The sequence below is a fragment of the Solenopsis invicta genome, chromosome 14 (genome assembly GCF_016802725.1).
Source record: "Solenopsis invicta isolate M01_SB chromosome 14, UNIL_Sinv_3.0, whole genome shotgun sequence".
Lineage (NCBI taxonomy): Eukaryota > Metazoa > Arthropoda > Insecta > Hymenoptera > Formicidae > Solenopsis > Solenopsis invicta.
In genome coordinates this window covers 9,204,357-9,232,230 of record NC_052677.1, presented here as the reverse complement: position 1 = coordinate 9,232,230, position 27,874 = coordinate 9,204,357, and the positions used below count along the sequence as shown (strand labels likewise).

The 27,874-nt window shown below is 36.0% G+C and overlaps 2 protein-coding genes across 5 annotated transcripts; both read left to right on the top strand.

Moving 5' to 3' along the window:
- The first annotated feature begins 14 nt into the window (after positions 1 to 14).
- LOC105198918 (tRNA-splicing endonuclease subunit Sen2) lies at positions 15 to 4,886 on the top strand. Of its 2 annotated transcripts, XR_850906.3 has the most exons (7): positions 15 to 137; positions 638 to 809; positions 879 to 1,029; positions 1,195 to 1,854; positions 2,030 to 2,190; positions 2,924 to 3,157; positions 3,550 to 4,886. XR_850906.3 is itself a non-coding variant. In XM_011165778.3 (6 exons), the coding sequence occupies exons 2-6, from the start codon at positions 645 to 647 to the stop codon at positions 3,095 to 3,097; spliced, it is 1,311 nt and encodes a 436-aa protein (XP_011164080.2). In that variant the 5' UTR covers positions 15 to 137; positions 638 to 644; the 3' UTR covers positions 3,098 to 3,439. The 2 variants fall into 2 exon arrangements, 1 of the variants encoding a protein (XP_011164080.2); XM_011165778.3 differs by lacking the exon at positions 3,550 to 4,886 and having other exon boundaries at positions 2,924 to 3,439.
- On the top strand, positions 3,893 to 27,633 carry LOC105198896 (flocculation protein FLO11). 3 transcript variants are annotated; one of them, XM_039456996.1, is made up of 10 exons: positions 3,893 to 4,010; positions 17,095 to 17,188; positions 17,466 to 17,633; positions 20,177 to 20,415; positions 21,252 to 21,404; positions 23,119 to 23,500; positions 23,788 to 23,944; positions 24,392 to 24,983; positions 25,569 to 26,371; positions 26,589 to 27,633. In XM_039456996.1, exons 2-10 carry the CDS (start codon positions 17,146 to 17,148, stop codon positions 26,932 to 26,934), a joined length of 2,883 nt encoding a protein of 960 aa, XP_039312930.1. In that variant the 5' UTR covers positions 3,893 to 4,010; positions 17,095 to 17,145; the 3' UTR covers positions 26,935 to 27,633. The 3 variants fall into 3 exon arrangements, with proteins under 3 accessions (XP_039312930.1, XP_011164064.2, XP_025995350.2); XM_011165762.3 differs by having other exon boundaries at positions 17,460 to 17,633; positions 20,180 to 20,415; XM_026139565.2 differs by having other exon boundaries at positions 17,460 to 17,633.
- The last annotated feature ends 241 nt before the right edge of the window (positions 27,634 to 27,874 follow it).

The window sequence follows — 27,874 nt, the reverse complement described above, 5'->3', positions numbered from 1 at the left end:
TATTATCTATTCCCAAGTTCGTGGAATATCCGCAGTACCCGCCAGTACTCGCACGTGTTTGCTCCTCACTTAACCTAACCTAACCTAACCTTATTCCTCATCTAATCCTTATCCAGTCAACTAGCGTTATCGAAAGAGTGAGTATTTTTTAATAATGATTATAAATAGTATAAACGTAAGAATATACTTCTCTTATTCTATTTTATATTCAAAATATGCATTTAGAGTTCTACGTAAAATAATTTTTATCTAAAGGAGTCAATTTTTATTTTTATAGGTTACTGATATATCTCATATAAAGTTTATTATATTTCTCTTATATAAAGTTAATTGTTTCTCTTATGTAAAAAGAAAAATTACATTTCTTACGTAGAAAGAATTGATTATTTTGCGCCAAATGTGTCAATTTTTTTTACCATAAAATCTGGATTAAAATATTTAATTTCTAAAATTGATTATAGATTTAAACTTGAGTAAACTGTAAGTTGTTTAGCAACTTTATTAATTTTTGTTAATAATTTATAACACCGCGCAAGAATTTATAACTCAACCTAGTAGATATCTTACCAAATATACATTTGAACACATTTGTATAAAATTTGATTTTTAGAATTTTTATATTGTTATTATCTTGTAGATAAAACATGAATTTGCAAGAACCAAAGAAGAAGAAGACGAAGTTAAAACCACAATTGCCATTTCCCATTCCACTGAATGAAATGGAAAAATGGCCACTATACACAGCGCATCTCACAGATGTTGGCTCATGTATAATTGAACCTGAACAGATGATTGCAGTGCATTCTATGGTAAAGATAAATTTTATCTTAAAATAATTTTTCCTAGAAACACAATAGAATGAATATCTTCGTCCATAGGGATTTTTTGGCAAAGGATCATTGTCACGCAGCTATCCATCATTTGGTAAAGCAAGATACGGAGCACCTCCAGTTGTTCGGAACAGACAGTGGCTTCACAGACAAAAGTGGCTCAAGGAAGTTAAAGAACTAAACTCTGCCGACTACAAAGGTGTGCAATAAAAAAATATTTTATTCGTATATCTTACTACAAATTATTATGAATGAAGATAGTGCTTTATAAAATAATACCCAATTATTATTAAAGCACAGTGTTATCTTATTAAAGTACAGAATAATTTAATAATATTATCTGTTATATTTTATATAATTGCAGATACTAAAGGAATTGGTTTATGCGAGGAAGAAAACATTCGAAATGAAGAAAACATTGGTGACATTATTGAAATTCCATCAAATTCTAGTGAAAATGGAAATACACAGAAAAGTGAGATAGTAAAGAACATAGAGATCGATGAAGTCACTCTAGATTCCGCGGAGGAGGACGATATATGCGTCATTATCAATAGAGACTCAGATAAATACGACAATAATGAAAGATCTTTAAACACTGATGATGATAAGGTTAGCTCGGAAGAGAAGAATGAGGAGGAAGACTGGAGATTGAATGATTATGATTTCAAAAGTGATTTAATGAACGAGGATGACAATCAGCAATCAGGAAAACTATTAGTATTGCCGGACAATGACTCGGACACCGAGAATTATTTGAAAAATGTTAAGCCGAGAATCGAGAATGAAGGTTTCCCTACTCGTGAGGCTTTGCATCTCACCTTCGAAGAGACTTTTTTCCTCCTTTTTGGATTAGGTTGCCTGCAAGTGATTCACTTCGACGGTAGTCCACTGGACATCAACAGCGCGTGGTTGTACTTTTGCAAGGAGAAGCCAGATTTTATACAAACATACGTAGTTTACCATTATTATAGGAGCAAAGGTTGGGTGGTCAAGCCTGGCATAAAATATGGTGGTGACTTCTGTTAGTATTCATCACTTGTTCTGCGAAAATGTAGAATATATTTTTATCATATTCTACTTACAATTTTTATATATCAACATTATTTTTAATCCTTTTTTAAATAATTTGTTAATAATACTTTTGTATATACTTTTATATATTACTCTATTTTATCCGAAATACTCATATGTTTTAGTACTTTATCAAGAGGGACCACCATTCTATCACGCTTCTTACATTATTATTATACAAGTGGCAGACGCGGATTCTTTAGTTATAGATACTACTGTGGCCTCACGCACCATGACATGGAACAATTTATTTGGATTTGAAAGGCTGTCCGAAACTGCTGCTAAGGTATCAATATGTATCTATTAGGGGTGTGCGGATACCCGATCTTCAGGTCGGGTCGGGATTTTTTTTCGGGATTGGGTCGGGATCCAAAAGTTTTTAAAGTTCGGGTACCTGAAACTTACGAATACCCGAAATCGAGACGAATCCCAAAATTTTGTAAATTTTGAGTACTTGGATCTGAAATCGAGTCAAGAAGCGGTCATAGATCTAAATACCTTATACACTGATGTGAGAAAAAAATTACTAAATTTTAATAATTATTTGTTTGAATATACCCCTAATAAAATTTTTTCCGAACGTAAATATATATTTTTTTAGTATAAGGAGTGACCACTAATTTAATTATCATTTTTTATTGAGTAAATACTTATGTACTGTAAATATTTTATTGGCAGTATTCAAATTTAGTAATTCAATATAAACAAAATGCTTTACGTAAATTTAGTAATTTTTTTCTCACATCAGTGTATAAAGTATCTAGATTTCTGACCCGACTTTAGATCCGAGTATTCAGAATTTACAAAATTTTGAGATTTCGTTTCGATTTTGGGTTTCGATCCTATTTCGGGATCCGACTTGATTTCGGGTACCTGCACACCCTTACCACACCCCTAGTATGCAATAAATATAATTGTTTTAGATTTATAGAGAGAACCATTTATATTCTAATTTATTATGAAATATATAATTTAAGTTTTACTTATTACTGAACTTATTTTATGTTTACAAATAACAGGAAATACTTTTCGCGCAAGTTTTATGGCCGTCGTCGGTACCTCGTGATGTTAGTATGACTAGCCCTGAAATACTTTCCGAATTCACGGTGAGAGAATTACTCTGGCGTCGATGGAATCCGAAACAGCATCGAGAAGATGTTACCGTTGAAGAAGAAGACGAGGACTCGTGCTGAAGGAATTTTTAATTTATTTTCCAATTTACATGCTTAATCTTTGAAATCTTTTCTTACACGGTACGATCTTGCTTTAAGTTATTTATATACCAATTTTTAATTACATAAGTGCTGCACATATTTGTATATTTTATGTTTTTATTAATAAGCGCTGTACATTTTATATTAAAATATTACACTAAAGTATTACATAGTATCGATTATCACATAATATTTCATCATAGAAAAGTAAAACCATTTTCTTTTATACAAATAATTTTTTCACACGATATAATTGGATATATAATTTCATATTTAAAAATTTATGCTACAATAATTGTAGATTGCCATAATACACAATAATAATCACAGATATCTGCAGCATTTTGATGTTGTAAGAATTGTGTAAGATATAACATCTGAATTAATTAATCAATTAATTATACAGATTAATTTTACTTTCTCGATTATAGAACTATTAATGTCTTCGGAGTATATTGACTACATACATAAGAAACTGAGAATTATAAACGTTATCAAACATATCGGTTTCAATAATGAGAAATTCAACATTAAGGAAATATCAAGTTTATGAAGTTGAATGTTACGTGTATAAACATAATATCAGTCATAACGGAATACTATATTAAATCTCATGGATTATACGCGAGGCACTCCGTGAGCACTCAGCGTAGCGTTAAGCCGAATCGAATCCGTGTCTTTATCAGCGATCGGCGATTCGCGTGGCGGTATCGTTTGCGGTACTCGCCAAGTGAAAGCAAGCTGCGAGGGCCCCCGCGACTGCACGGTCCCAGGACCCGTGCAGTCAGTCTGAGGTGAGCTGGGAGCTGGCATGCCGAGTGCCGTGCACCGCGAGTTGTCAGCGAGTTGAGCATCTCCAAATCAAGCCCAGGATTGCGTTACGCGCGATCCGGTACGTAAAGAACAGCCGAATATTCTGCTCCGTTATTTCTGTCAAGCACCACGTCGCGTGACGGGATAGCCATCAAAAATCTTTGTGCCTGTGTCATTCGACAATTTGTATATATTCACTCGTGATAAGTAGCAATAGCATAATATTTTAAATTTGTAATAAGTTTTATACATTTTATAATATTTTGTGTTTCTTTTTCTATACTTGAACGTATTTATCTTACTAATTTTCTATATTGCATAAAAATTTATCTTTACATTCACTTTCTATATAGAGTTTCATTCTATAATTCTTTGAGAATTTGAAACTTATAAAAGTTTTATATTATATATAAAAGTATTTTTACTATTTTTTAAAATCTGGTTAATTTAGAATAAAACTGTTTTATTGTGTCCATGTTGATACTTGATTCTATATTTGAAAAAGGCAGATAATCAGTTAACTTCAATTGTTTATGGAAACAGCTTGAAGGCGAATATTTAGCGGAGGTGTTGAGATGCGTTTTAAAGCGTTCGCATTATTTATGAGGTAGAATAAAAAGGATGATGTTGCTTTTAAATGCGTGGACTGCGTTCGGTTTAAATTTCGCGCCCAGAAAATTGTAACCGGAAGTGATCAATTAAACGGAAATTACAAGATTTAAATTTCAAAACCATCAGGCTTTTCGATACGCGTTTTTTTCTGAAATATATCAAGTTATTATATATTAGTTTTTGGAACTTGACCGGAATTACCCTAAAAAAAAATATATAAACGTTCAAAATACACGTGCGCGTGTACTGCGTACACATCGTGTTCCCCGGCTCGTGAAAGATGTTCGAGGACGAACGCGCGACAATCAGGACGACCAATGAATAAAGAATCGTGTCACTTTCATGTAAGCTGAATACGAGAGAAAGCGCGAGAGAGTATTCGTCCGTATCTTTGCTTAATTTGTAGGAGGAGAGATGATACGACGAAATTTTCCAGCCAGAGAAGCAAGAAGAACACTGAACCGAACTTCTTTCTATCGCAAACTTTCGATATTAAAAGACATCGGGCTCCATCCCTTCGAACTTTACTCTTTTAACAATACGAAGATTAATTTAAGATATTCAAAAACCAATTAGCGAGAGGACGCCAATTTGTTTCACACATTCTTTGATGTCTAAAAAATTCACAGTTGCCCTTTCTTAAAGATTCAGTTATAACGTACGTGTTATAAAATTTTTATTATATTCCAACATTCGCGTGTAATTCCACACAATTTTTTATCATTTTTATTATCGCGATAGAGCTGCCTCGATTAATTTTTAATCTTATAATTTATGATTCACTGGAATCCGAAGAAAAAAGTAGATCCAATACATATAGAAATCTTTCGCAAAAGTGTTCCGCGTTTTATACACAGAATGATATTTTTAAATTAAAACGATATTCTTAAAATGTCCCGGGTCCCGGACTGAAGTTCGCCAGTCGCAAAAAAGGAGCAATGGACATTGTGCGAGGCACGCAATAGATCGCAGAAATATTTTCTTGCGAATGATCGCGCGCCGTAAACGGACGAGTGAATGTCATCCTCGTCTCACGATACGCCTGGGAATTCACTCGCATCCGAGATGGGCGATGCGTTCAACAACAAATAAGCCTGCTGCCCGGCAGCAACGAAGTCGTTTGAAGCGAAATTTTGAGCGAGGCACTTTATCTCGATCTTTAATTACCGGAGGATTTAAGATGAACGGATTGGTTAACTAAGAAAAATAGATCCATAAATTACTTTTAAATTACGGGTTTTAATTGCATGACAATATTTTTTTTTACTTTTTTTTTTTTAGAATGCGTCCACGATAATCGGAAATAGATCATTTCGGGATATTTAAATATTTTATTCCTAGAGATGGAAACGTCTGTAAAAACATTTTAATGATTGTCTCATTCTTAATCATCGTTTTATTTGCTGTTGAGTGTGAGAAAAGTAATTAATATTTAAAATAATAAAAAATAATCAAGATTCGCCCTCTCAGCTGTTGAAACCGTTAATTCCGCTCTTGATGCATTGTCTATCGCCTTGCATAATCGAGATGTGACCTCGACGAGGAAGACAGTGGACACCGCGTATATCCCTTAGAGCCGCAAAGCTGAGCGAGATTCAAGTGAAAGTGTATAACTGTTAGCACCGTTCTGTACGTTCCCTACGGCATCCTTGCGCCGAGGTACTCCTGGTTGTAATTGGGATATCGTTTATGTTACGTTGCGTTATATTACGTGCGCGGTACACCTGATGTACGGCTTATGCGTGAAAAAGCGAGAGTCACTATCTCGATTAACATATTTCGGAACAAAACAACTTTCACTCGGATCTGATAAACGAACTTCGGAGTCACAGCTTTTTGCTTTCGGAATTGTAACAATTTCTCACAATTTCAAAATTAAATCTCTGCTCATTAGTCTTTCAACTGCGTCTCTCTGTCTCTCCATCTTAAAGAACAGAAGATTGATGTAGACAAAAAATAAAATCATATTCTTGGTTGTCCGTGCAAAAAATACTCCAAACGATTCATTTGTCGTCCATTTATCGATTATCAATTATCTTTTATTTATTTAATTCATTTATTCAGGATCATTCAATTACTATTATTTATTAGTTAAAATTTCTAACGTAATTTATTTTAATCTAGTCAAGTATAATTTATGTAACAATGTAATAATTATTTATTGACAATTATTTCTTTAAATATAATAAGTAGCTACATATTATTATTTACAAACAGGAACAGGATGAATTGTAAAAAAAACTTGAAAAATAACACGTTGAGATTATCTAGAGCGCACTTGTTGAGCAAGAAATATGTTAGAGCTGAAGGGCCCATAAACCTCTTTCAACAATCGGTTGTAATTATCGGTAATAAATCTTTAATTAGAACGGATCGATGTTGGATTTAATCGATATTAAATAAGGCAAGTTTTTTTTTTTAATTCATCGATCGATTAAGCAACTTTTGCAAGGCAAAGTTGCATCTGCAACTCGATGAATTAAAAAAACTTGCCTTAATTCCGATTAAACCCAACACTTGACTTAATCCGTTCTAATTAAACAGATTTACTACCGATAATTACAACGTTTACTGAAACAGGTTTATGGGCCCTTTAAAATCTTACATATTTCTTGCTCAACAAATGCGCTCCAGATAATCTTGACTCGTCATATTTTTCCAGTTTTTTTTTTCACAATTTATCCGTTTCCGTTTGTACGTATCTCGACAGATATATCCATGCTCATAGCTCGATACGTGTTACGAAAAAGTTCGTGAGACTCGCAGTCGTTCTCCGACGTCGTTCTTTCGGCACGCCACCGAGAGCAGCCTGCTCGATCGCGGCGGCGGCGATCGTTTCCATTCGGGGCCGGCGATGGAGAGTGATTGCTAAATGGGCATTCCTGAGAGAGACTTAAGCTTGCTTTCTAAGCGAGGTCCCCGGTCACGTGCGGCTCGGGTCCGGTCCGCGCGGGTATTTCTGCTCCGGACACGTGCGGCTTGTCGCACGCGCTCGTGATCTCGCTCGCGATCCGCGCGGCGTGCGTGCACGTTCACTGCTCCCGTTTTTACGCATACGCCACGATACACTTTTGCCGCAGCCTCGACTTAAATGAAGCCGTGTGATTACCGCGAACGGCGTAATTACTCGGAACGGAGGAAACTGTCGCAATTCCGTTGACCCTGAACGTAGTATGTGAATTTTTTTTATTTTTTTTATTTTTTTTAGAACAGATTGGGACGAATACTGGATTCAATCAAAATTTGTCTTGTTTGTGTTTAGAAACAATGGCTTCCATCAGCTTTCATCAGAAATCTCTTATGCCCATTTCTACCAATGTAGATTAACTTTGATCTCAGTTTAACTTACTCCTTATCCTTTTCCAATTATTAGAACTAAAGAAAGATAAAGAGTAAGTTAAACTGAGATCAAAGTTAATCTGCGTTGGTGGAAATAGGCATTAATGACTTTTCCTAATTTTCTCTAACAACACATGATATCATTTAATGTTACGCACGAATATATACTATGTCGTGATATCGGACGTATATTCGTGCGATATCATGTGCTATTAGGGTTACGCGACTTGTTTACATATTCACATGAAATAACACGTAAAATTTTTTTTATCTTTAAATTGTAAATCTAGAATAAGTCTACAATCTATCAGTTTATATTTATATTTTTATATAAATGATTAGACATCAATTTTCATAAAAAAAAAGTTAGACACCAGTTTTTGTATAAAGGAGGAAGAGAGAGTAGAAGAAGGAAGAAGCGAAAGATAATTTATAATTCTAGATCTAGAAACTGTAGATTTTATCTCAGATTAAATGGCATTTAATTTGATCGCGCAATTTGCAATTCTACATCTTGGTTTTTATTCGACGAAACTCTGTAATCTTACGAATTTATTACTTCTCGATCCATATAACACTCTTTCGTACGAGATTCGGTCATTACGCGATAAGCGTAATTACGGCTCACACCAGTTTCCAGTGCGATGCTCTCGCGCGGGCACGAGTGCATTTTTATTACGCGCGTTAACGGTTGCATTACGTGCGCAACTTGCGCCGATGGAAAGTAAAATAAAACTCGCGGAACACACGCACGTGCGCGCACGCATTCCCAGAGAAATCGCGGAACCTTCCGCTTCCGACTCGATCTTACCGATCATCTCGTCTGAGCCGAGCTATCTCCCGCTGCTCGTTCGATCCGCGATGCGGGAGAGAAACGGAATCTGGGTCGATCGGTCGCGGGCTGCGCGATCAGGAAGCAATTAGGGAATAACCAGCAACGCCGTTTGCCATAAACAGCAGGGAAATTTACACATGTTGCTAAATCGCACTCGAATATCGCGCGATACTTCGGCGCACGTTTCTTTTTCCTTTCTTTGTCTGACCCTCGCGAGATATCTCGCTAATGAATTAATAATAAGTTTCGTAAATGTGAAATGGAACGTACTCTTAAATTAGTCGTAAATCAATTTTATAATTGTATTTAATTTAACTTTTAATTAGAAAATTGTATCTTTAGTTCACGCGCTTTTTATCGCGTCGGACTTTTGTTGTCATTTATTTATTATTTTTTTAATCTGTTGCTTACATTATTGAAAAAGATCTCAGACAATTATTTCTTTATTTCAATTTTTTCGCTTTCTTTTGACTTGAAACCTCGCGACTGAAAAGTGTCGTTGCAAAATTCGACGACCGCATTTGGCCGTCAATTCTTCTGTTGCCAAATCGCGGACAAATAATCGTGAGCCATGCAGAGGCGCGAAGTCGCGGGCTGTGCGTCGCAATGCGTTTGGGCACTTTGTCATCCGCGAAAATAAGCCAGTCCCCCGTTTTGCAAGTCCGAAGGAGTCGCGATTTATAAAACGGCGCAGTCGCTCCAGACGCGCGCGGCGTTCTCTTTCCTTTTTCTCTCCTTTGCACGAGCGAGCGAGCATTACGAGCGATTCCTACGGATTTCGCAAGCGCGACTGCCTAACGACGGGGTACCAATCCGACGCGATGTTTTGCGGTAAACTCCGACAATCTCTAAAGCGGATATATTGTATGCGATTCGGTGGCAAGGAGAATATTAAAATTTGCGACACGTTCTATTACCCCGCCGCAAATTTTAATATTTTCTCGTTTAACTTTGAAGCAATGATGCTGATTTAATCATGTTTATTCGGTATAATAACAAATTATTGCAATTTGCTAGCGTTTAACATACTCGCTCTTGTAACTGGCAGTGTTCGAAAAACGACTAACGACACTCCTAGCAGCACATGATATCATATGAATATCATACGAATATGTGTATGATATTATAATATTGTACGAATATTCATATGATATTCATTATAAATATTCTAGAATATTCGTACGATATCTTGTGCTGTCAGAGGATGACTTCAAATAATAAGTCTTGAACATAGTTCCATTATAATTAATTTAATTGTATTGATTCAATTTTATTAATATTCAATTGCTGTCCCACTGTAATTAATTTAATTCGATAATTCTCCCGATAATTCTCTCGAAGAGAGTTTTACTTTTATTTTAAACTGGAGACCGCTCGTTGAAATTCCAAGGTGACCTTAAGGAGGGATCTAAGAAGCTGATAGGGGGCGGATTATGAAGAATAAATTAAGAGAATGCGATGAATTGGTAGCCACGGGGGAGACCGCTAGGTCTTCGAGGATGGATCGTCTTTATCTCCCGACTGGTATCAGCCGGAAGGCCTCGCGACGCAGGAGTCCTATTAAAAACAGCCGTCCTCGGGACAAAAGCGAGGAAAAAATCGCTGTAACAAAACCAACGAAACCTCATGAACGGCCGTGATCTCCTCGGAAAGGTGAGGGAGTCGAAGTCAACGTCCGCCGTTTGTCGCGAAGATGAGCGGACAATGAAGCCCCCCTCCTCGCGCTTCGTCGTTTAATTCTAATCCCACGTCGACGAATTGTCACGTGCCTCATGATTATCTGTTCCGAAAAGGAAAACCCGTTCCTCGGAAGCGGATGTGGGCAATGCGGAAATGATATTACGTGACAAAGAAGCTCGGCGATATTTCGAGGGAATGACGGCTCAATGCCGACGGCGTTAGTTCCTGGGAAAGAGGAGCTAATGGTGCCTCGCTCGTCTGTCTCGGTAAAACAACGAGCAAGGATTCTCTCTCTCTCTCGGTCGAAGAAGAAGATTTAACCTTTTGCAACTGAAAGAAGAGAAGAAGAAAAAACTGCACGCATGGGAAAGTATTTTCCCGAGAATTCTCAGAGTCCGCCCAGCTGTTGGATTATGATTAGACTTGTCTAGGATCGCTTTGCTTAGGAGACGCGTGCGCAAGTAGATTGCATCACAGACGCTTGTAAATTTGTTAGATACAAAGAAATTGCCTTGAACGCTATATGGAAATCTTCCTCCCGTCCGTCAGTCAGTCAGCGATTGTTTTATCCACTTTCTGGTTTTTAATCGATCTTATTTGCGACAGGAACGGACATTTTCGGCTTTCTATAACCGATAATTTATTTTGCCTCATTTATCTCTGAAGTGAAATGATTCGATGAATAATGTCAAAATTTGCGAATGAATATGTGGACGTAATTTTCGTATGATTTAAACATCTCCGCAGATGCGAATATGCTAATGTTTTTCAACGCTGTTTCTCATGCTAAGTGGCTCCGTCAGATTTATGCATTTTCGAAGCGTCTTCTCACGCTGCTTTCGATTTATTATCGCTTAACGAGGCTGGATAATAACTAGTTAAAAAGCTAAAAATTAAATGATAAAATTAAAAGGTTAATAACATTGAACCTAGTTTATTTCAAATAAGTCAATTTTTAACTTTGACTAGAGTTATTTTTAAAATGCATAAACTTTCATTTATTAATTTCTTTTCCAAGTTAAAAATTTATATAAAAGAAAAAGTATAAATATCTAAATTCAATTAACAAATAAAATATTGAATTTATTTGATGATCCATATTATAATTATTTTGTTATTTAGAATAATTAAATTTTAAAAAATTACAACATTCTAATTTAATATAAATGTTATTTTACAAAATTAACTTTTAATTTAACTTAAGTTAATTTAATCTTAACTTTTTAACTAATTTATAATTTTTTTGATGAAACTTTTAACGTAATTACATTAATTTTATAAACCGTTAACTTTAACTTAATTTAGTTTTAAAAAAATATTATAACGTACAACAATATTATAACTCATAACATATCCAATCCTGTCGCCTGTTACACGATAGCGACACGGTAGTATTTTCAAAAGGGGAGAAACGACCAGAGGAAAATCGATTAATATACGCCGGCCGAGTAAGATACGAAGAAGTTTCTTTCGAAAGCGGAGCGAACTGCACATATACTGTAACAAATCGACAAAAATGATATGTCAACAGTGAAAAGTTTTCATTCCAGAATTTTTCATATTTCTATATTTAGAACTTCTGATGGCGTAGCAAATTTAGCATTTTTCAAATATATATACATAAAAGTAATTGGCAGTGTTTCCTCCATTATAAAAGATCAATAATGAGGAGTTCGATGCAAAGATATAAGCAAAGTTATAACGCATTTAAAATATTTTTCGCAAAAATATATAATGTTAAATAATAAATATAAAAAATCGTTATTGATCATCTAGTGAGGAAAAAAGTGCCAATTACTTTTATTGAAAAATACAATTATTTTAATAATGGAGATATATATGTACATTACTTATTTAATTAAAAAAGAAACGACTATTTAGAAAACAAGCAATTCTCCTTATTAAAGCTAATGGTGACGAAGACGCGAATTCGAGTTCAGAGAGACGAAAAATCACATTGAAGACTGTAGAAATGCGTAGGCAGTTGATTCCTGAGACCCGGTTGATGGTCGATGGTCTCGGGCTGACCATGATCTTGAACGATCGAACAGACGAATACCGTTCCCGCCGCTGATGACCGGTTTTTAGCATATTTCGAGACAGGCTTTCGCCCAGATCGTTACTCTTGACCACGAAATTTACTCTCACGGACGTAATAAATCAGTCAGTCTCTCCGGCGCGGCGCGTGTGTTCTGCCGCCAGTTTTCACCAAGATGAGACCTCGCGATAATTGTGTATTCGCAGCGATGTAAGATACATATGCTTAATTTCCGACCGTTCTGTTTGAACAGCCCACTATTCACAATTATGTTCGCCTATAATTTATATCTCAATTAATTTAACAAATTGCATGAGGCTGTAATGAGACGAATGCATAATCGTGTATCTAAAAAGTGCGCAGAGAGAAATAAATTACTACAGAATGAAATGTAAATTATATTTTTAACCGTGAATCATCATCAAGATTTCTCCTCTTCGCGCGTCGTAGAATATTTGCATTTCGCGATTCTTTCCGCAAGAAAACACATCTCGATCGCAAGAAAGAATCGCTCCCGCGCGTGGCGCGGGAAAGGGTTCACGCGAGTAGCGCTCGACCGAGATTTACGCGCGTTGCAGCACGATATTTCTTTTTTTACAGGTCATTACACATACCGCGCACGTATGCGATAGAGTAGAATAGAGCGAGAGAGTTAGGGCCACTCCTCTTTACCTTCGCGTGAGTCGAAGAATGACTCGTCGTCGGTGACTCTCGTACACCTTGAATTCTCGCAACGATTATTTTCGGCTGCTTTGTCTCGGCCTCTATTCATTCGTAGCACGTACGAATCTACAAAGCTTCCATTAATAAACGGACGGAAATATAAAATTGTAATATATATAAATTATATATAGTATAGTATATACAAATTATACATGTATTGCGTTGGAACAAAAGTTCGTAGCGTTTTTATAGTGAAATTCAAAGACGATGTTTAGATATTTATACATGGATTTATTTAACTACATACATGCCCCAACCTAATATATTTAAACGTAATTTTACGTAAAATTAAAATTATAATATATTACTATAATTACTGCATTATAATAATAGAATTTCACTCGTATTTACGAAATAATATAACGATAAAATAAAGAAAATAACATGCATAAAACAAAATGTAGATTGTAATCAATTTTTTTCATTAATATTAATTATTTATTTCATTAATATGAAGAAGACATTTCGACTTACGTAGTAGCATCATTAGCTATTAAACGTAAATGAATTAATATCTCCTAAAGTTCTAGAGTCATTGTTTGAATTAAGAAATAATTAATAATTCATAAATATTTATCAGAGACGAATAAAGATAAAAGGTTGACATTAAGGTTTTACAAATACGTTATAAACCGACATTATAAACCGACATTCTGCAAACTTTTATTCAAACTTACAATTGTTCGATTCCGTTAGAACTTTAATGTATTACATATTTTATAATGCGACGTATTTGTAAAATAGATGTCAAATCTTTTATTTGTGTTTGTTTAAATATTATTATATTTTTTAACGCAAAGTATCAAATACACTGAAAGAAAAAATACCTTACAACAAAAGGTTTTACCTAACACAAAAAATTATTTACTCAGTAAATAAATAATAGCTTATTTAGTTGCAGCCAAGTTAAAAATTTCTTAATTGAAATATTTATGTAAATAAAATAAAGAAATAATTTTTATTTAAGTAATTTTTTCTTGCAATTCTAGAAAATATTTACTATTGGAATATTCAAAGTGATAAAATTTCAAGGTAATAAAATTTTTTAATCTAAGAAGACAATTTTAGTTTGTAAATATTTATCGTTCTGTTTAGATAAAAATATTTACTTTTAGGTAAATAAACGTATTACTTTAAGTATACAATTTGTACTTTTACATTTTTTGCATTTAAATAATGATTTTATGAATAAACTGATAACATTATTAAACTTAATTAAATTGTTTGCTTACATTAAAAAATTTTATTATTTTAAATATAAATATAGCCTAACAGTAAACATATTCCAGAATTGCAGGAAAAAACTATTTATTATAAAAAATATACAATTTTAAGAAAGTGTATTTTTCTCATTTGAAAAAATTCTTCTCTTACACTAATGTAATCGCGACAAATCAATTATTTTAATAGCGAGAGGATCCTTGTAAATTCTTTATTTGATAGGGGTTGCGCATGGTTCGCGAATTTCCACTTACAGAGTGATTATTAATGAATGTCCCCACGTTTTACCATAGGAGCACGCATTTGTAATTTCCAATATAATAATATGTGTAGAAATAAGTATCCGTTGGTAAATCATGCTCCTATGGTAAAAAGTGGAGACATTCATTAATAATTACCCTGTATATTAGTCTCGTCACGATAATTCGTAGCGTACGCTGTCATCAGAAACGGTTCTCGCGATAGAAGCGTGTTGCGCTCGCGCTTTTCAGTTTCAGCGGGAGTCAAATGTGCGCGGAATCAGCCGCGGCGCGATCGTGAGAGAACACGGGTGAAAGGAGCGCTCTCGCGAGTCCGTGATGCTGCGCGTTACCGCTTTGCGGTATCTCCCTCCCCTTCACAACGCGACCGATTGTGATTCTGGGTCTCCAGGAAAAGCTGCCGGACTAAAAAAAGATCGAGACCGCCCGCGACGGAAGCGAGACGTTTCGCGCCTCGCGCTGTACGCGAAATGGAAAGCAGCGAAAGTGACCGCCCGTCTCGCATGAAAAAGTACGCAAGATGGATAATTGAGAACTGAGAAAATTAAAATATGCAGATTGCCGACGAATAATTAAGAATTAGGAATCGGAGGCTTCCAGCGGGTCCGGTGAAGGAAGTCGATGATGACGAAGATCGGCTCGGTTTCGAGCGATCGCCGCGAAGTTCGAAGAGAACGCGCGCGCGATTGGAAAGGCGCGACGAACGATATTCTTCTTCGACATCTTCAGCGAAGAACCGTCTTCGCATTGTTCAAGGTTGCCATAGGTAGAGAAACATCCGGGACGCTCCGTATAGCGATCGGCGATGTAACGGAGCCGCGTGTTGTAACGGCACACGACGCGCTCGTAATTATTAAGAGTAGAAGAAGCACACGCCTTGCGCCGCCGCCGCCTTGCGCCTTTCGCGAGCCGCTCTGCCGTCGTCGGCGTCGATTCGAATCGAAATCGCAGATCTCCGGTCGAGCCTCCTCTCCGGAGGCGCCTCTTACCATTGTTTCGGCTTGTTAAAACGATTACCGCGGTAAAAGGCGGCGGCTGCGGCGGCGATTACGCGTTACGTAACGATTTCGCCGAGCGCAAACGCGCGCGCGCACTTTCCGCGCCGCGATTGTGTTAGCGTGGCTGTCGTGTTGCGTTTGCTTCACACAGGATGTTTTCCGAACGAGCTCATGCCTCACAATGCTCATGCTCGAGCAGATAGCGATCGGGCAAGAAGGAAATTTTTTGACTTGCGACATCCGATTGCTTCACGCAATAGAATCGCGAAATCGCCCCGCTCTTTTTATCCTTCTCATTCGCCGGGCGGCGCTCGATTCTTCTCACCCGCGGCGAATTAAAATTCGACGGACAATGTCAATGTTTTACGTGAACGGGAACTCTTCATCAACGGAGAAATTGTTACAGAAATAAAAATATTGAAAGATGTCAAAGGATATCGAAATCAGAAAACAATACAATCAAATTTTCTTATTTTGAGTCGAAATAAAAAATCAAGATTTAATTTTAATTAAGATTTTATTTAAATAAAATTTTAATTATTTCTAATAGTACAAGATATCCTACGAATATTCTAGAATATTCTAGATATCATGCGAATATTCTAGATATTGTGCGAATATTCGTACAATATCATAATATTGTACGTATATATTTGTACGATATCAAAATATTCATTCGACATTATGTGCTGTTGGGGATTTAATTAATTAATTTAACAAAAGTTACTGAAACAAATAATTATATTATAAATTAATTTTATTTAATTTTAAATTCAATTAAGGTTTCAAATTTCAATTAGACAGAAACAAGCATTTATTATTAGAAAGGAAAATTTATTACAATAACAATCGTTATTGAATCTGAGATAAAATGCGCGCCCATATCTCAGCTGTCTATTGAAGTATTTCTTCCGTCGAGAGATGGAGAGATGTAACTGCGTAAATCCGAGGTCGATCTCTCGCGTAGGAGATTGATAATTAGCAAGCCCCGTAAGAGAGATGAGCGCACCGAGATAATCGACAGGACGTTATTTCTAATGAAGCAGAATCCGTCGTCATTTTTACATAACCGCTAATTGTTGAGCGAGAGAAGAAGTAACGGTGCTTCGCAAAATAACACGGTAATGTGTCATATTTATGCTGATGTAACACGCAGTTTTTATCCCCGCAGGAGATGGTTGTAAGTGGCCGATTGCAAGTGCAACTGCAATTATTGCGCAATTGTCTGAGAATCGCCGCTCAATTCTCCCATAATCATAGAGAAAATATTGTTTCATACTAACTATATAAATATAATTCAAATTATTTTGCCTTTTATTAAAAAAAAAAAAACAATGTACAGTTATCAAGAATTGATAACGTGTATCTTCGCGGCATCTTTTGCAACAAATTTTTTTGTATTTATTTACAGAAAATTTTTTCTTATACTCATCTTCTCTTCTTGTTTACTCTTTCAGATTCCGCGAGAGATTCGTGTGTTCGCATAGGATGAGATCAGACTGAGCGCAATGACATCGAGATACTTCGTGTTTGTCGCGGCTCTGGCGTACGGTGAGTTGAAAACTGACGTCAGCGCTCACAAATGCAGAATTTCGTGTAAAGCTCTTCTCGTTCCAAGGCTCGCCAGAAATCTCCTCGATCAACCGCGTCGCAAATAAAAATTTATCGGCCAAAATAAGTGCAACGTGTTTTCTTTCGAATTACCTTATAGTATGCTTCGCGCATCCACCAAATTATACAACACATTAACATACAATATTTTTATAATCGATCCGTTGGACGGATGTAAAACAGATTTTTGTGAGTTTGCGATTTCGTGCAGTTGCAGTGTCCGCCGCGCAGGTTTACAACAGCTACCCGGAGGATGCAGCTGCGGCGATCGACTCAGCGCCTGCAAGCAATGACTTCATCACGCAAACCGTCTACGGCTTCCTGGACTTCACTACGACGATCGGTAACACGGTGATGGTCTTCAGCCCTCAGAGCGCTCCTCCAGGTAAACTGCCTGACAAAATTTTATTATTTACTACTTACACTCGAATGATTATATCGAATCCGTAAAATTCGAAATATACGAAAAATGTTATAAGAAAAAAATTGTTTAAGATCATTAAAGATACTATAAGTAAAAATTATAAAATTATAATTTTGTTTTGAAGCAAAATTATATAATTGTTAATGTAATGATAGTACCATAAAATTTCGTTTTCTTTCAAATTGTGACGGGCTGATAATGCTTAAACAAAGCATTCGTGTTAATTATTGATGTAATCATATCTGACATAAAATACCTCTCTGCATGTCTATCGATCAATGCGATAAAGAATTTTATCGAGGAGTTCCAAAGAGAGAATCCGCTGAGAAATAAATGCCAAGGGCTGTCGCAATCGGCAAAGCAGAAGATTGGCAATTGGTATTTGTAATCATGAGGTGTCATGCGATTTTGAATTGTAGATAATGCCAGAAATTGCTTTCTAAGCGCAATCGAGACCTTTTCGTTACACCGAGCACGTTCGCGAACCCTGATCCTTCGAGTTACGCGGAAGGATGAGTCCTTGAAACGCTGAAGAGTACTGCACTCAAGGTGAACCTTGGCGGGGACCAATCTCTTTAGCATATCGCTGTCCGGGTCCGCGTACAGTTCATACTCATTGTTCACTCATCATGACTCTTCTTGTCATCTTCTCTCCTTGACTTTTCACCATCCACTCAGCACAAAGTTATTTGCTTCCTTTTTCCAAATGAAGATAGAGATCCTAAAGATTTTAAAGAAAATGATTATTAACATTCTAAAGATTTAAAAAAAATACTACATTAAAAGCTGCAAATTATAATTGAAAATTGATATTATTTTAATTGCCAAATCTGAAATAAAATAAAATAATGCCCGTTTGTCAGTATGATTAATTAGTAAAGTAATGTAGTAAAATAAATTAAAATACATTAAAAATTATATTTAAATACAAAATACTTTTAAAATATGTATTTAAATACAAGATACAAAATAATTTTGTAACTAAATTTTAAAACAAATACAAAATACTTTTGTCTCGTTTTATTTAAAATTATCTAACGTTATTAATCTATTTATATATTCTTTATTTTTCTTGCAGTTTTAATTGCGTTTTAATTTCAAAGTTATAAGATACACTTAGAAACTATATATTATAATGTGTACATTAAAAGTTATTTAATTTAGTGTATTAATTATTGCTTTTTAAAAACAATAATGTCTCCAAAAATATATTGTTAATTATTAAAGAATTAATCCAGAATTCAAGAATTTAAACTAATTCCTTGATTTAAATAATATTTTGTTATTTTTAACTTCTATATGTGTCAAAATTTATTATTTTAACACAAAACATGTATTTAAAGGAACAACCCACATCTGTGATTAATTGCTTAATTTCAAAGTAGTCCGTATTAACATGCATTTAATAAATAATGAATTAAATTGGAGTCTTTAACATTTTTTAACAGTTAATTTATTTAACTTTATTGTTTTAGTTTAAATTGATGACATGTTAAGCGGAAGTATGGGCGACCTCTAAGAATGATTAAAAACAGTTCAAATTGAATAGAATTTGATACTGCGAATTTAATAGTGTATCTGAGAAAAAACTAGAGAACTAATAAACGTGAAAAATAATGTCTCCATTATATTAAACGAACACAAAGATGTGTTACAGAATAAATGTTTTTTTTATATATAATATAATAAGTTATCTACATTGGCTTTTGTTTTTATTATTGAAAAATTATTCGGCTGCAGTTTGATATCAATTGAGAAAGCTGAGATATGCTCATACATAACGCTAGGTTGAGTCAACAATAGTGCAATTTTAACTTTCATCAAAAAGTTTTTTACATAATTTAAATGTATTTACAAATAAAATTTGAAATATAAAATACTCTGAAAAATGTAAATAAAAAATACAAAATGTATTTAAATATATATATTTCAAATACATCATACAAAGAACTGAATTTTTAAAGAAGAAATAACATGAAGAACAATATGATATTAGAAACAAGAATCTCTTAAGAATAAAATATACTTCGCACAGATACATTTATTATTGATGCAAGTGAACAGTTGCAATTGAAGAGAGCATTTCATACTTAAATGAAAACAAATAGCATTCAAAGAATAAAAGTATACGTGAATTAAGAATTTATTGTTTTGCCTGATGTATTTCAAATACTGCCTACATCTGATAAAGTGCATATGCTTGTCAAGCTTTAAAGAAATTAAATATATAAGTGAGAAGTTTATTTAAGTGTAATAAAATTAAAATAAGAAATAATACCGTTAACGCGCGTAATAAAATCAGAAGTCGAGGAACGACATTTCCACATGCATACATATCCCGAATCCTTTCTCTCGAAAGGGTAAAGAATTTGGCCGAGGCCTTCGGCGCGGGTGTTAGCCGTCAGGACGCGCTTTTTTAGTCACGTTTTTCCGATCACCCTGACCTCGCGGAATCGCGACTTTTATTCTCGTCAGGTATGCAAATATGCGCCGTTTGCTTTCAGAAGGAGGTATCGTGAAGAAGACCGCGTCCTCCGAGCAGGCGATTCACACGAAGCCGACGGAGCAGCAGTCGAAAAAGAATGTCCCCGATATCCAGCCCAGCAAGACTCACAAGGCCGACGATCAGGGCGGCGAGACGAAGAAGCAGATAAAGGGCACGAAGATCATTGTGAATTCCGTGGTCGAACAGAACGCGGTGAACCCGTCCGAGAAAGCCGCACCGAAACCGACGAAGAGCCAGGTGAGACAAGAAACGAAATGATGCTATACAGGATGTCCTGCGATTATATATTACGTCAACTTCTATGTAATTCTTCAACTACTTTGAGGTCGACTTTTCTTCTAAAGGTCCTTAGTGTTTCAATGCGCGAGAGACATCTCTGTAAAATAATTTTAACACATGCAATATTCATTAACACATACAATAATCGGATTTTACAATTTAGTCGCGATTATATATTCAAAATATATATATTATAGTTTTACAATAAACGAAAATAAATTCACATGAATTGAAAAGTGCAATTTATTTTAATTTAATCGAATTCGCGTTTTAGAAGTCTCCCAGTATTTTTTTTTTCTCAAATAGATTGAAACACGAGATGCACTATTTATCGTTTTGCATTCGGATGGATTCAATTGTCTTTTAATTCAAATGAATTGAAATCCGAAATGAACTATTCATCATGTTAAATTCGTATTATTTTTGGATTCAAATGTATTCAAAAAATCTGAAACCCATCTGAATTCGAAAAAATGTCAAAATAAATTTATTTTTATTTATTTTAATTTATTTTTGTTTACTGAGTTATCTTATTAGAAATTAAATTATGCAATACAGTAATTTGTATCAATTATTAAGTATTATGTAAAGTACAATACACAGGGTGATTATTAATGAATGTCCCCACTTTTTACCATAGGAGCACGCATTTGTAATTTCTAATATAATATGTTAGAAATACATATCCGTCGGTAAATCAGACTCCTATGGTAAAAAGTGGGGACATTCATTAATAATCACCTTGTATGTATAAAGAGAAAAGGGCGGACTAATCATTTAGCGTAATTCTTCAGGAGTCAAGTAAACAAACGAAGACACCCTTATTGTCGTCGGTTGTTCAAGTACGTGCCAAGGATGAAACTCCAGTCTTGAAGAACAATCTCGCCGAACCGGAATACGATTTTCTCTCGAAGCAGCCGACGGAAGTGATCGACGAGACGTACAAGGTATGCAAAAGAATGTAGATCAGAGAAATGATTAGAACCGCGAAAATAAAGTAGACGCCATAAATTATTAGTTTCCTTGTTCTGGTAACTTCAGAGCAGAGTAATTTCACCTATTATTTAATTCTGTACTATGTTTTACAGGTACTGTACCTAATAATTTCATTTTATGCCTTTTTTTATGTCTTCCTGGCCTCCTTTTAATATTTTCTAACTAGATCAACTGCCTGTCGGATCTGCTTTCTCTATTGGTGAGATAAGTGGAGAAAATGACATATTTAAACGTTATAATACTTAAAAACTATTCAATATACATTAAAATAATATATATTTTTAAATACATGTAAATGATTTTACATGTATAATTTCTCTAAATTACGATGTTTTGATATTTTAACGGCAGAATGGTATTTCATTAAGTTTACTCATACTTTTATAAATATACCGAGCCCGAGCTGTTCCCCTGAAATTTATTGTCGCCGACCCTTCCATTAAATCGATGGCTCATCTTTAAAAAAGATGAAGAAGACGAATGTATCTCTTACGAATGTATTTTACAACTCCGGTTCAGTCTTAGAGTCGCGGCGGGAGAATACGTAAAATAATGATGGAAATCTAATTCGGAAATGTGGCATTGAACCTTTCGGAATCCAGTCAAACGCGCGATTTCGCGCTCGCGAGATCCGCGATTAAAGTCTCCACGCTAGATCGATCGCGGAGGCAGGAAAGTCAGATATCCAGTCTATAAAAGCGACATTGATCTTCGGCGCGCGTTGGCACGAGTTGGTGCCGCGGGAGAAATGAAAATTGTGAGTCTGGTTTCGACGCCGTGTCAAATAGCCACCAAACCGGATCGCGTCGTTCGTTAAAACGAACAAACGACGTCGCTGGAGCAAGTTTCCGACGTTCTAGAACGAACGGCGGAAAAATGGGTCATCCGGCCAGTGAGATGAAAAGGTGGAAGCGTGCGTGGAAGCGAGATGCTCGGTTTTACCGTAAAATTGCGCAACGGGCATCCTGCAAGCGACTTTCACGATAACTCGCGCGCGCAAAACCGCCGCGGAATTATCCGGAATAACCGCGTCGGCATAATTTTCCGCGTGCCGTAATCGATTTCCTAGCCGATCCTTTCTAGCCTGCCCCTTCCCCCTTCCGCCGGTCCGTCCCTCAACCGCAGCGATCGGCGTGAAAGTCCGATTGGATCCCACCGATAAATCGGTTTCACCCGCGACGCGTTTTTCCAACGTTACTTGCGTTACTCCAATGTCCTGTTGCATTTTGTTAACTATTATCAGAATAATGATTGATTAAATTATTTTAATATAATATTTCTATACACATATGTATATTATTATTCCAATATTTTACTACATGGTTTTTATCGCACATTCTCGCCTCTTTTTCTCTCTTTATTTATATTCCAGAAACTAATTTTAATCCGCTTATGTTAAAATAAAGAAATCATACATTATTGACAAATTTACATTATGTTGCTCATATAATTATTACAATTATTGCAATGCGCTCGATTAAGAATCCATTTGCTGAATATGACTAAAATAAATTGAAATAATTTGCATTAAATTCAGAATTAATATTATTCAGTTATTAATAGATGTGTGTTACATAATTGTTTATTACATAAAATTATTATCGTGATATAATCTTCGATGACGACATCTTTTGTAATTATAATCCTGTTCTCTCCTTGACTCAGCTGATCAACCTGCGACCTTCGTCGAAGGTTCATCACAAGCCGCGTGCCACCCCGCGAAGAGACAAGGAGAATCCGACAGGCCTGGTGACCAAGCTGGGCGGTACCATCGTGAAGGATGGGCTCACCACTGTGCATGAGACCAGCGTGATTGGAACCTACATCAACGGCAAGTACGCCCAGGTACTCCAGAGCTCGTCAAGAATTCTAACAGTACCGGACACGCCAGTGGCCGAGGGTAAGATCCGACCCTCCAGCACCAACCGCATCCTGAAGACCATCGGCCCACAACATGGCAAGCTCAAACCTCAGCTGGAACCTACCCCGACCTATCAGCAGGAGGAATCTTCGTTGCCCCTAGAAGCTCTCTTCGACGGACCCTCTGGTAAATATTCTGAGATAAATTGTTATAAATCTTTTTCATATCTCTAGAGCCTGTTTTTTATATAATCAAAATCTGATTGCATAATAAAATGAATTTTTTGTAAAGAGTATCTTATGTGCATTGATTAAATTTTCTTGTAATAAAAAATCAATAAGTGTAAATATGAATAAGTAAAAAAATATAAAATTTTTTTTTATTTAAGTTTTTACTATTCACTAAAATTTATTTTATATGTAAGATTGTTTCAATAATTTTTAAGAAATAAATTTATTGATTAAATTTCGAAGGTACTCCGGTACGAACGACGCGAAGAAACTCGATAACCCCCAATAATCCAACCAGACCGAAATTCCGAAACAAAATACCCGATGAATATGACAACAGCGAGTCACAGCAAACGAGGACCACAAAGAATCGCCCTAGTACAACGAGACCAAATTATAAGTGAGTGTCGTTAACAGAATAGCACACTATTAGAAAAGAAGTTAATCGATTATTTAGCCAACAAACAAAAATGAATGATTAGAAATTAATTCATTTTGATATTTTCGAATTTGCGCTTCAGATTTTTCGAATCTATTTGAATCCAAAAATAATATCATGGGACACGAATACATCTGAATTCAAAATAATGAATAGCGCACTCACTTCGTATCTCAATCTATTTAAGTCGATATGAATGTAAAAATACTCGAAGACTATAAAATAAATTAATCGGATAAGTTAAAATAGATTGAATTTTTTAATTCATTTGAATTTATCTTTAATAATCTTCTTTGTCTTTAGTTTTTTGCCAAACAAAATTAATTTTGTTGCGCCGTCTTTTTCACATAATTTATGAAATACAATAAAATAACTTGACGTAATTCTTGTAATCTTTACTCGCCTCAGAAATCGTCCCTTGACCACCACCACCACTGAAACACCCATCACTCGTCGTCGCAGCGGTTTCCGGCCGAACAGTCAATCCACTAATACACCCTTGAAGCAGTCAACGAAATTGAAGATCAGCGATCAGCAGTCGACAACGGCCACTCTTCTGCCCAAGGTGAAGCTACCGAGAACGCAAGGTCGCTGGTCGTACAAGACCACGCCGAAGCCGAGGATTATGATTCGCAAGCAGGTGGACGAGGACGATTTCCGAACGTCAACGACCGAGCCGAGTACAACGGAGTCATCTTCCGGAGCAATCTATGACGACCAAGGAAAGACAGCGGCGACAACGACGACGCTGATCAATGCTGCTTCAAGCCCAATAAACGGCGCCAATGTTGCTCAGAGGAAAGAGCTATCCTTGACGGAGGATGAGTTGGATCCCAGTGAGAGCGAAGACGTCGCAAGCATCAGCGTGCAACAAGATCAGCAGCAGCCTGGAGAACAGATCCTGCCAGTAGAGACTCTCAACGTGGAGATTTCCACCGCAGCAGACCTTGATAATATATATTTCGAGATCGCCACTATTAAGTCGCCCTACTCCTTCCAGGTGAGCTCTTCTTCGCTCTTACTTCAATATATCTATATTAATTAAATTAAGGATTGAATCAAGTGCTGAACATCCAAGAATCGCATTAATGATACTAGTAAAATTTATAATTCATTTTAATTCATTTGAATACATTTTGTATTAAAAGCATGGCAATTAAGTTATTTCGATCCTATGTCATGGATTAAAACGGATTGGATGATCCGTAAAAATTTCCTTTTAGATTAAAAAAAATAAAAATTACTTTATTTCAATTCCGTTTTATGGATTAAAATGAATTATATGGCTCATATTAACTTTTTTGGGTGAAAAAAAATATAGAAATCCCGTAGTTTCAATCTCACTTCATGGATTAAAACAGATTCAGGGAATTCTTAAACTTTAATTGGATAGAAATGGATTCTTGTGATATAGCCGAATCAAAATTCTTGATTTTTTGAATCCATTTCCGTTTGCTGGGTAATTTGTTGGGTTTTATAGTTTTAAAATCCATTGATGAGCATTCGTATCTCTTCATAGATCATAACATCATCTTATATTGTCATTTAATTGCCGATCTCAAAATCCAGGACATTCTCTTTTCAGGTAGGAACACTGCGAAACACCCGTTATATCACGGTGACCTCCACCATCAGGAAAACGTTCGCAACGGCCGAGCCAAGTAGTTCAATTTCACCTACTGAACCGCTGACGGAGAATATTCTAGCGAACACCGGGGCTGCCTACGAGTCGACTTTGCCACTCGATTCATCCGTCGCTACACTGCCAGCGATCTCCCTGGACGCCGCCCAAGCGACGCCGCCGTTGGAAACGAAGACGGAGACGTTCTCGACGACGCAGACCTTGCTGAAGACGCATATGTTGCCAGTGATCTACGCCGGGAACAGTACCACTCGGCTGACCCTGGTGCAAACGTACAACATCGCCCGAGTGGTGACGGCGACGAAGACGCTGCCACCGATGGAGATCTATCAATTTATTCCGAGTAAGACGCTGAATGAATTTAACTCGAAGCTCGACGAAGCCGGCAGCGAGTTGCACCTCGAGCTTGACTTTGGCGAAGACGATCGCGACGACGAGGACGTTCCCAAGAGGGTAGTGGTGGCCAACAATGACGATGCCGACCTGGACGTCTTCAAGTCGGCGCCGCCGGCTAAGGTCAAGAGCGACACCGCGACCAACAGCAATGCCGAACCTCCACTAACCCCGGAACAGGCCCAACAATTGGCTTTATTGAAGTACTTTGGTCAGCCGCAACCCCAGGTCATCACTACCTCCAGACCCATAGTCACTTTGGAAACGCTATGGGAATCGCATGTGATTCCCGTGGTGAACTCGGGGAATACCATTTACTCGACGCTCACTAGGCCAATTGGAACCGTGCCCAAGTCCGTATCTTTTTCCAGATACTTTTAATAATTTTCAATAAATTTCTTCTTTTTCATGTAACAGATACATAAAATTGCATATTTAAGAAGCAATTAATATAAGTAATTGAATACTAATATTTACAATATTTAATAAATTGTATATACGTTGATCTATATAATTGTAAGCGTTTTACGTTTCTTCAAATACATTTTAATTGCACTTTTTTTGCTTCAGAACGTCTTACGAGTTCGGCACGTCCACCTTGAGTCCGGTGCTGCAGCCGCAGGTGCCACAGGTGCCGCAGGTACCGCAACTGCCGCTATATCCGCAACAGCCTCAATTTACGGTGACGAGCGCGCCCGTGATCACCCAGACCCTCGCTACCGTGTCCGACTCGCGAGTGCTGAAGCTCACCTTCGGCGCCAAAACCGCCTACACCACTCTCTTCTCCACAAGAGTCGTCCCTACTGAACTCACCACCTATATCACCAACACCGTGCCGGTGCAACCGACGGTACCGGCGTATCCCGGTTATTACCCGGCTCCGGTACCCTACGGGCCCTTCCCCTTCGTCGGTTAGATCTCGATCAGACCTTCGACTCCTTCGCGATTTATTTCGATTGCGGTCAATCGCCAAGTAGATTCATTCTCTTTCTAAATATTGTACTAATTAATTTTTACAATTATTTAAAGCGAAGATACATAGTTTGTTAAACTCTGTGAGTGATACAATTCTAAACACAAACGGTTTTATTTTTTATTTAATAACTTTTTCACGAATTTTTCTTGATGATTCTTCCAAAAGTTAATGCTATAATTCGCACACATTTTTAATAAATAGTGGCCATAATTTTGTAGTTCATTGATTAATTTAATATTATACTTGCATAAAATTTCTAATAAGAAAACATCTTAAATTTAAAAAATTTATTTTTTAAATCAATTTTATTAAATTTATTTATGTCAAAATAAGAGTCAATAACAACGCTCCCGATTTACGATATATCTCAACAGTTTTTCAATTTTACGTAAATGTAATTCTGTAATAAATGAGCCACATTACTGTAAGTAGAACACGAAGGACGTTACCGTAATTGCATGTTAGACGAAGAAAATTATAAACTTACAAATACCAATTATTTGGTATAATAAAACGTTGGCGGTGATCGCAATCGAACGGCATTATTGTAAATAAATTATTGACTATATAATATATATGTATTGTATATCGTATATTGTATATGTATACCGCGCATTTTGTAAATAAATGAAATAAAAACGTGAATTCACTTATCGTATTGCAAATTCCGATATCGAATAAGAAAAATTGAAAAAAATTTTTTAAAATAATATTGAGTAATTTGTTAACAAAACATAAATTAATTAAGTGTACAATGTAACGAGATAAACGATAATTTAATAATTCTATAAAAATAAGCATAATCAATACGATTAAAAAGCAATATAAAATTGGAAAGTTTCAATTTTTTTTCTAAAATCGTAATTTTTATTATGTCATT

Bases quoted from the DNA above. Each gene is read 5' to 3' on its own strand.
- LOC105198918 (XM_011165778.3), top strand. From the start codon at position 645: ATGAATTTGCAAGAACCAAAGAAGAAGAAGACGAAGTTAAAACCACAA. The intron at 810-878 runs GTAAAGATAAAT...CTTCGTCCATAG, and splicing joins TGATTGCAGTGCATTCTATG to GGATTTTTTGGCAAAGGATC. The intron at 1,030-1,194 runs GTGTGCAATAAA...ATATAATTGCAG, and splicing joins AAACTCTGCCGACTACAAAG to ATACTAAAGGAATTGGTTTA.
- LOC105198896 (XM_026139565.2), top strand. From the start codon at position 17,146: ATGACATCGAGATACTTCGTGTTTGTCGCGGCTCTGGCGTACG. The intron at 17,634-20,176 runs GTAAACTGCCTG...GTTTGCTTTCAG, and splicing joins CCCTCAGAGCGCTCCTCCAG to AAGGAGGTATCGTGAAGAAG. The intron at 21,405-23,118 runs GTATGCAAAAGA...TCCTTGACTCAG, and splicing joins TGATCGACGAGACGTACAAG to CTGATCAACCTGCGACCTTC.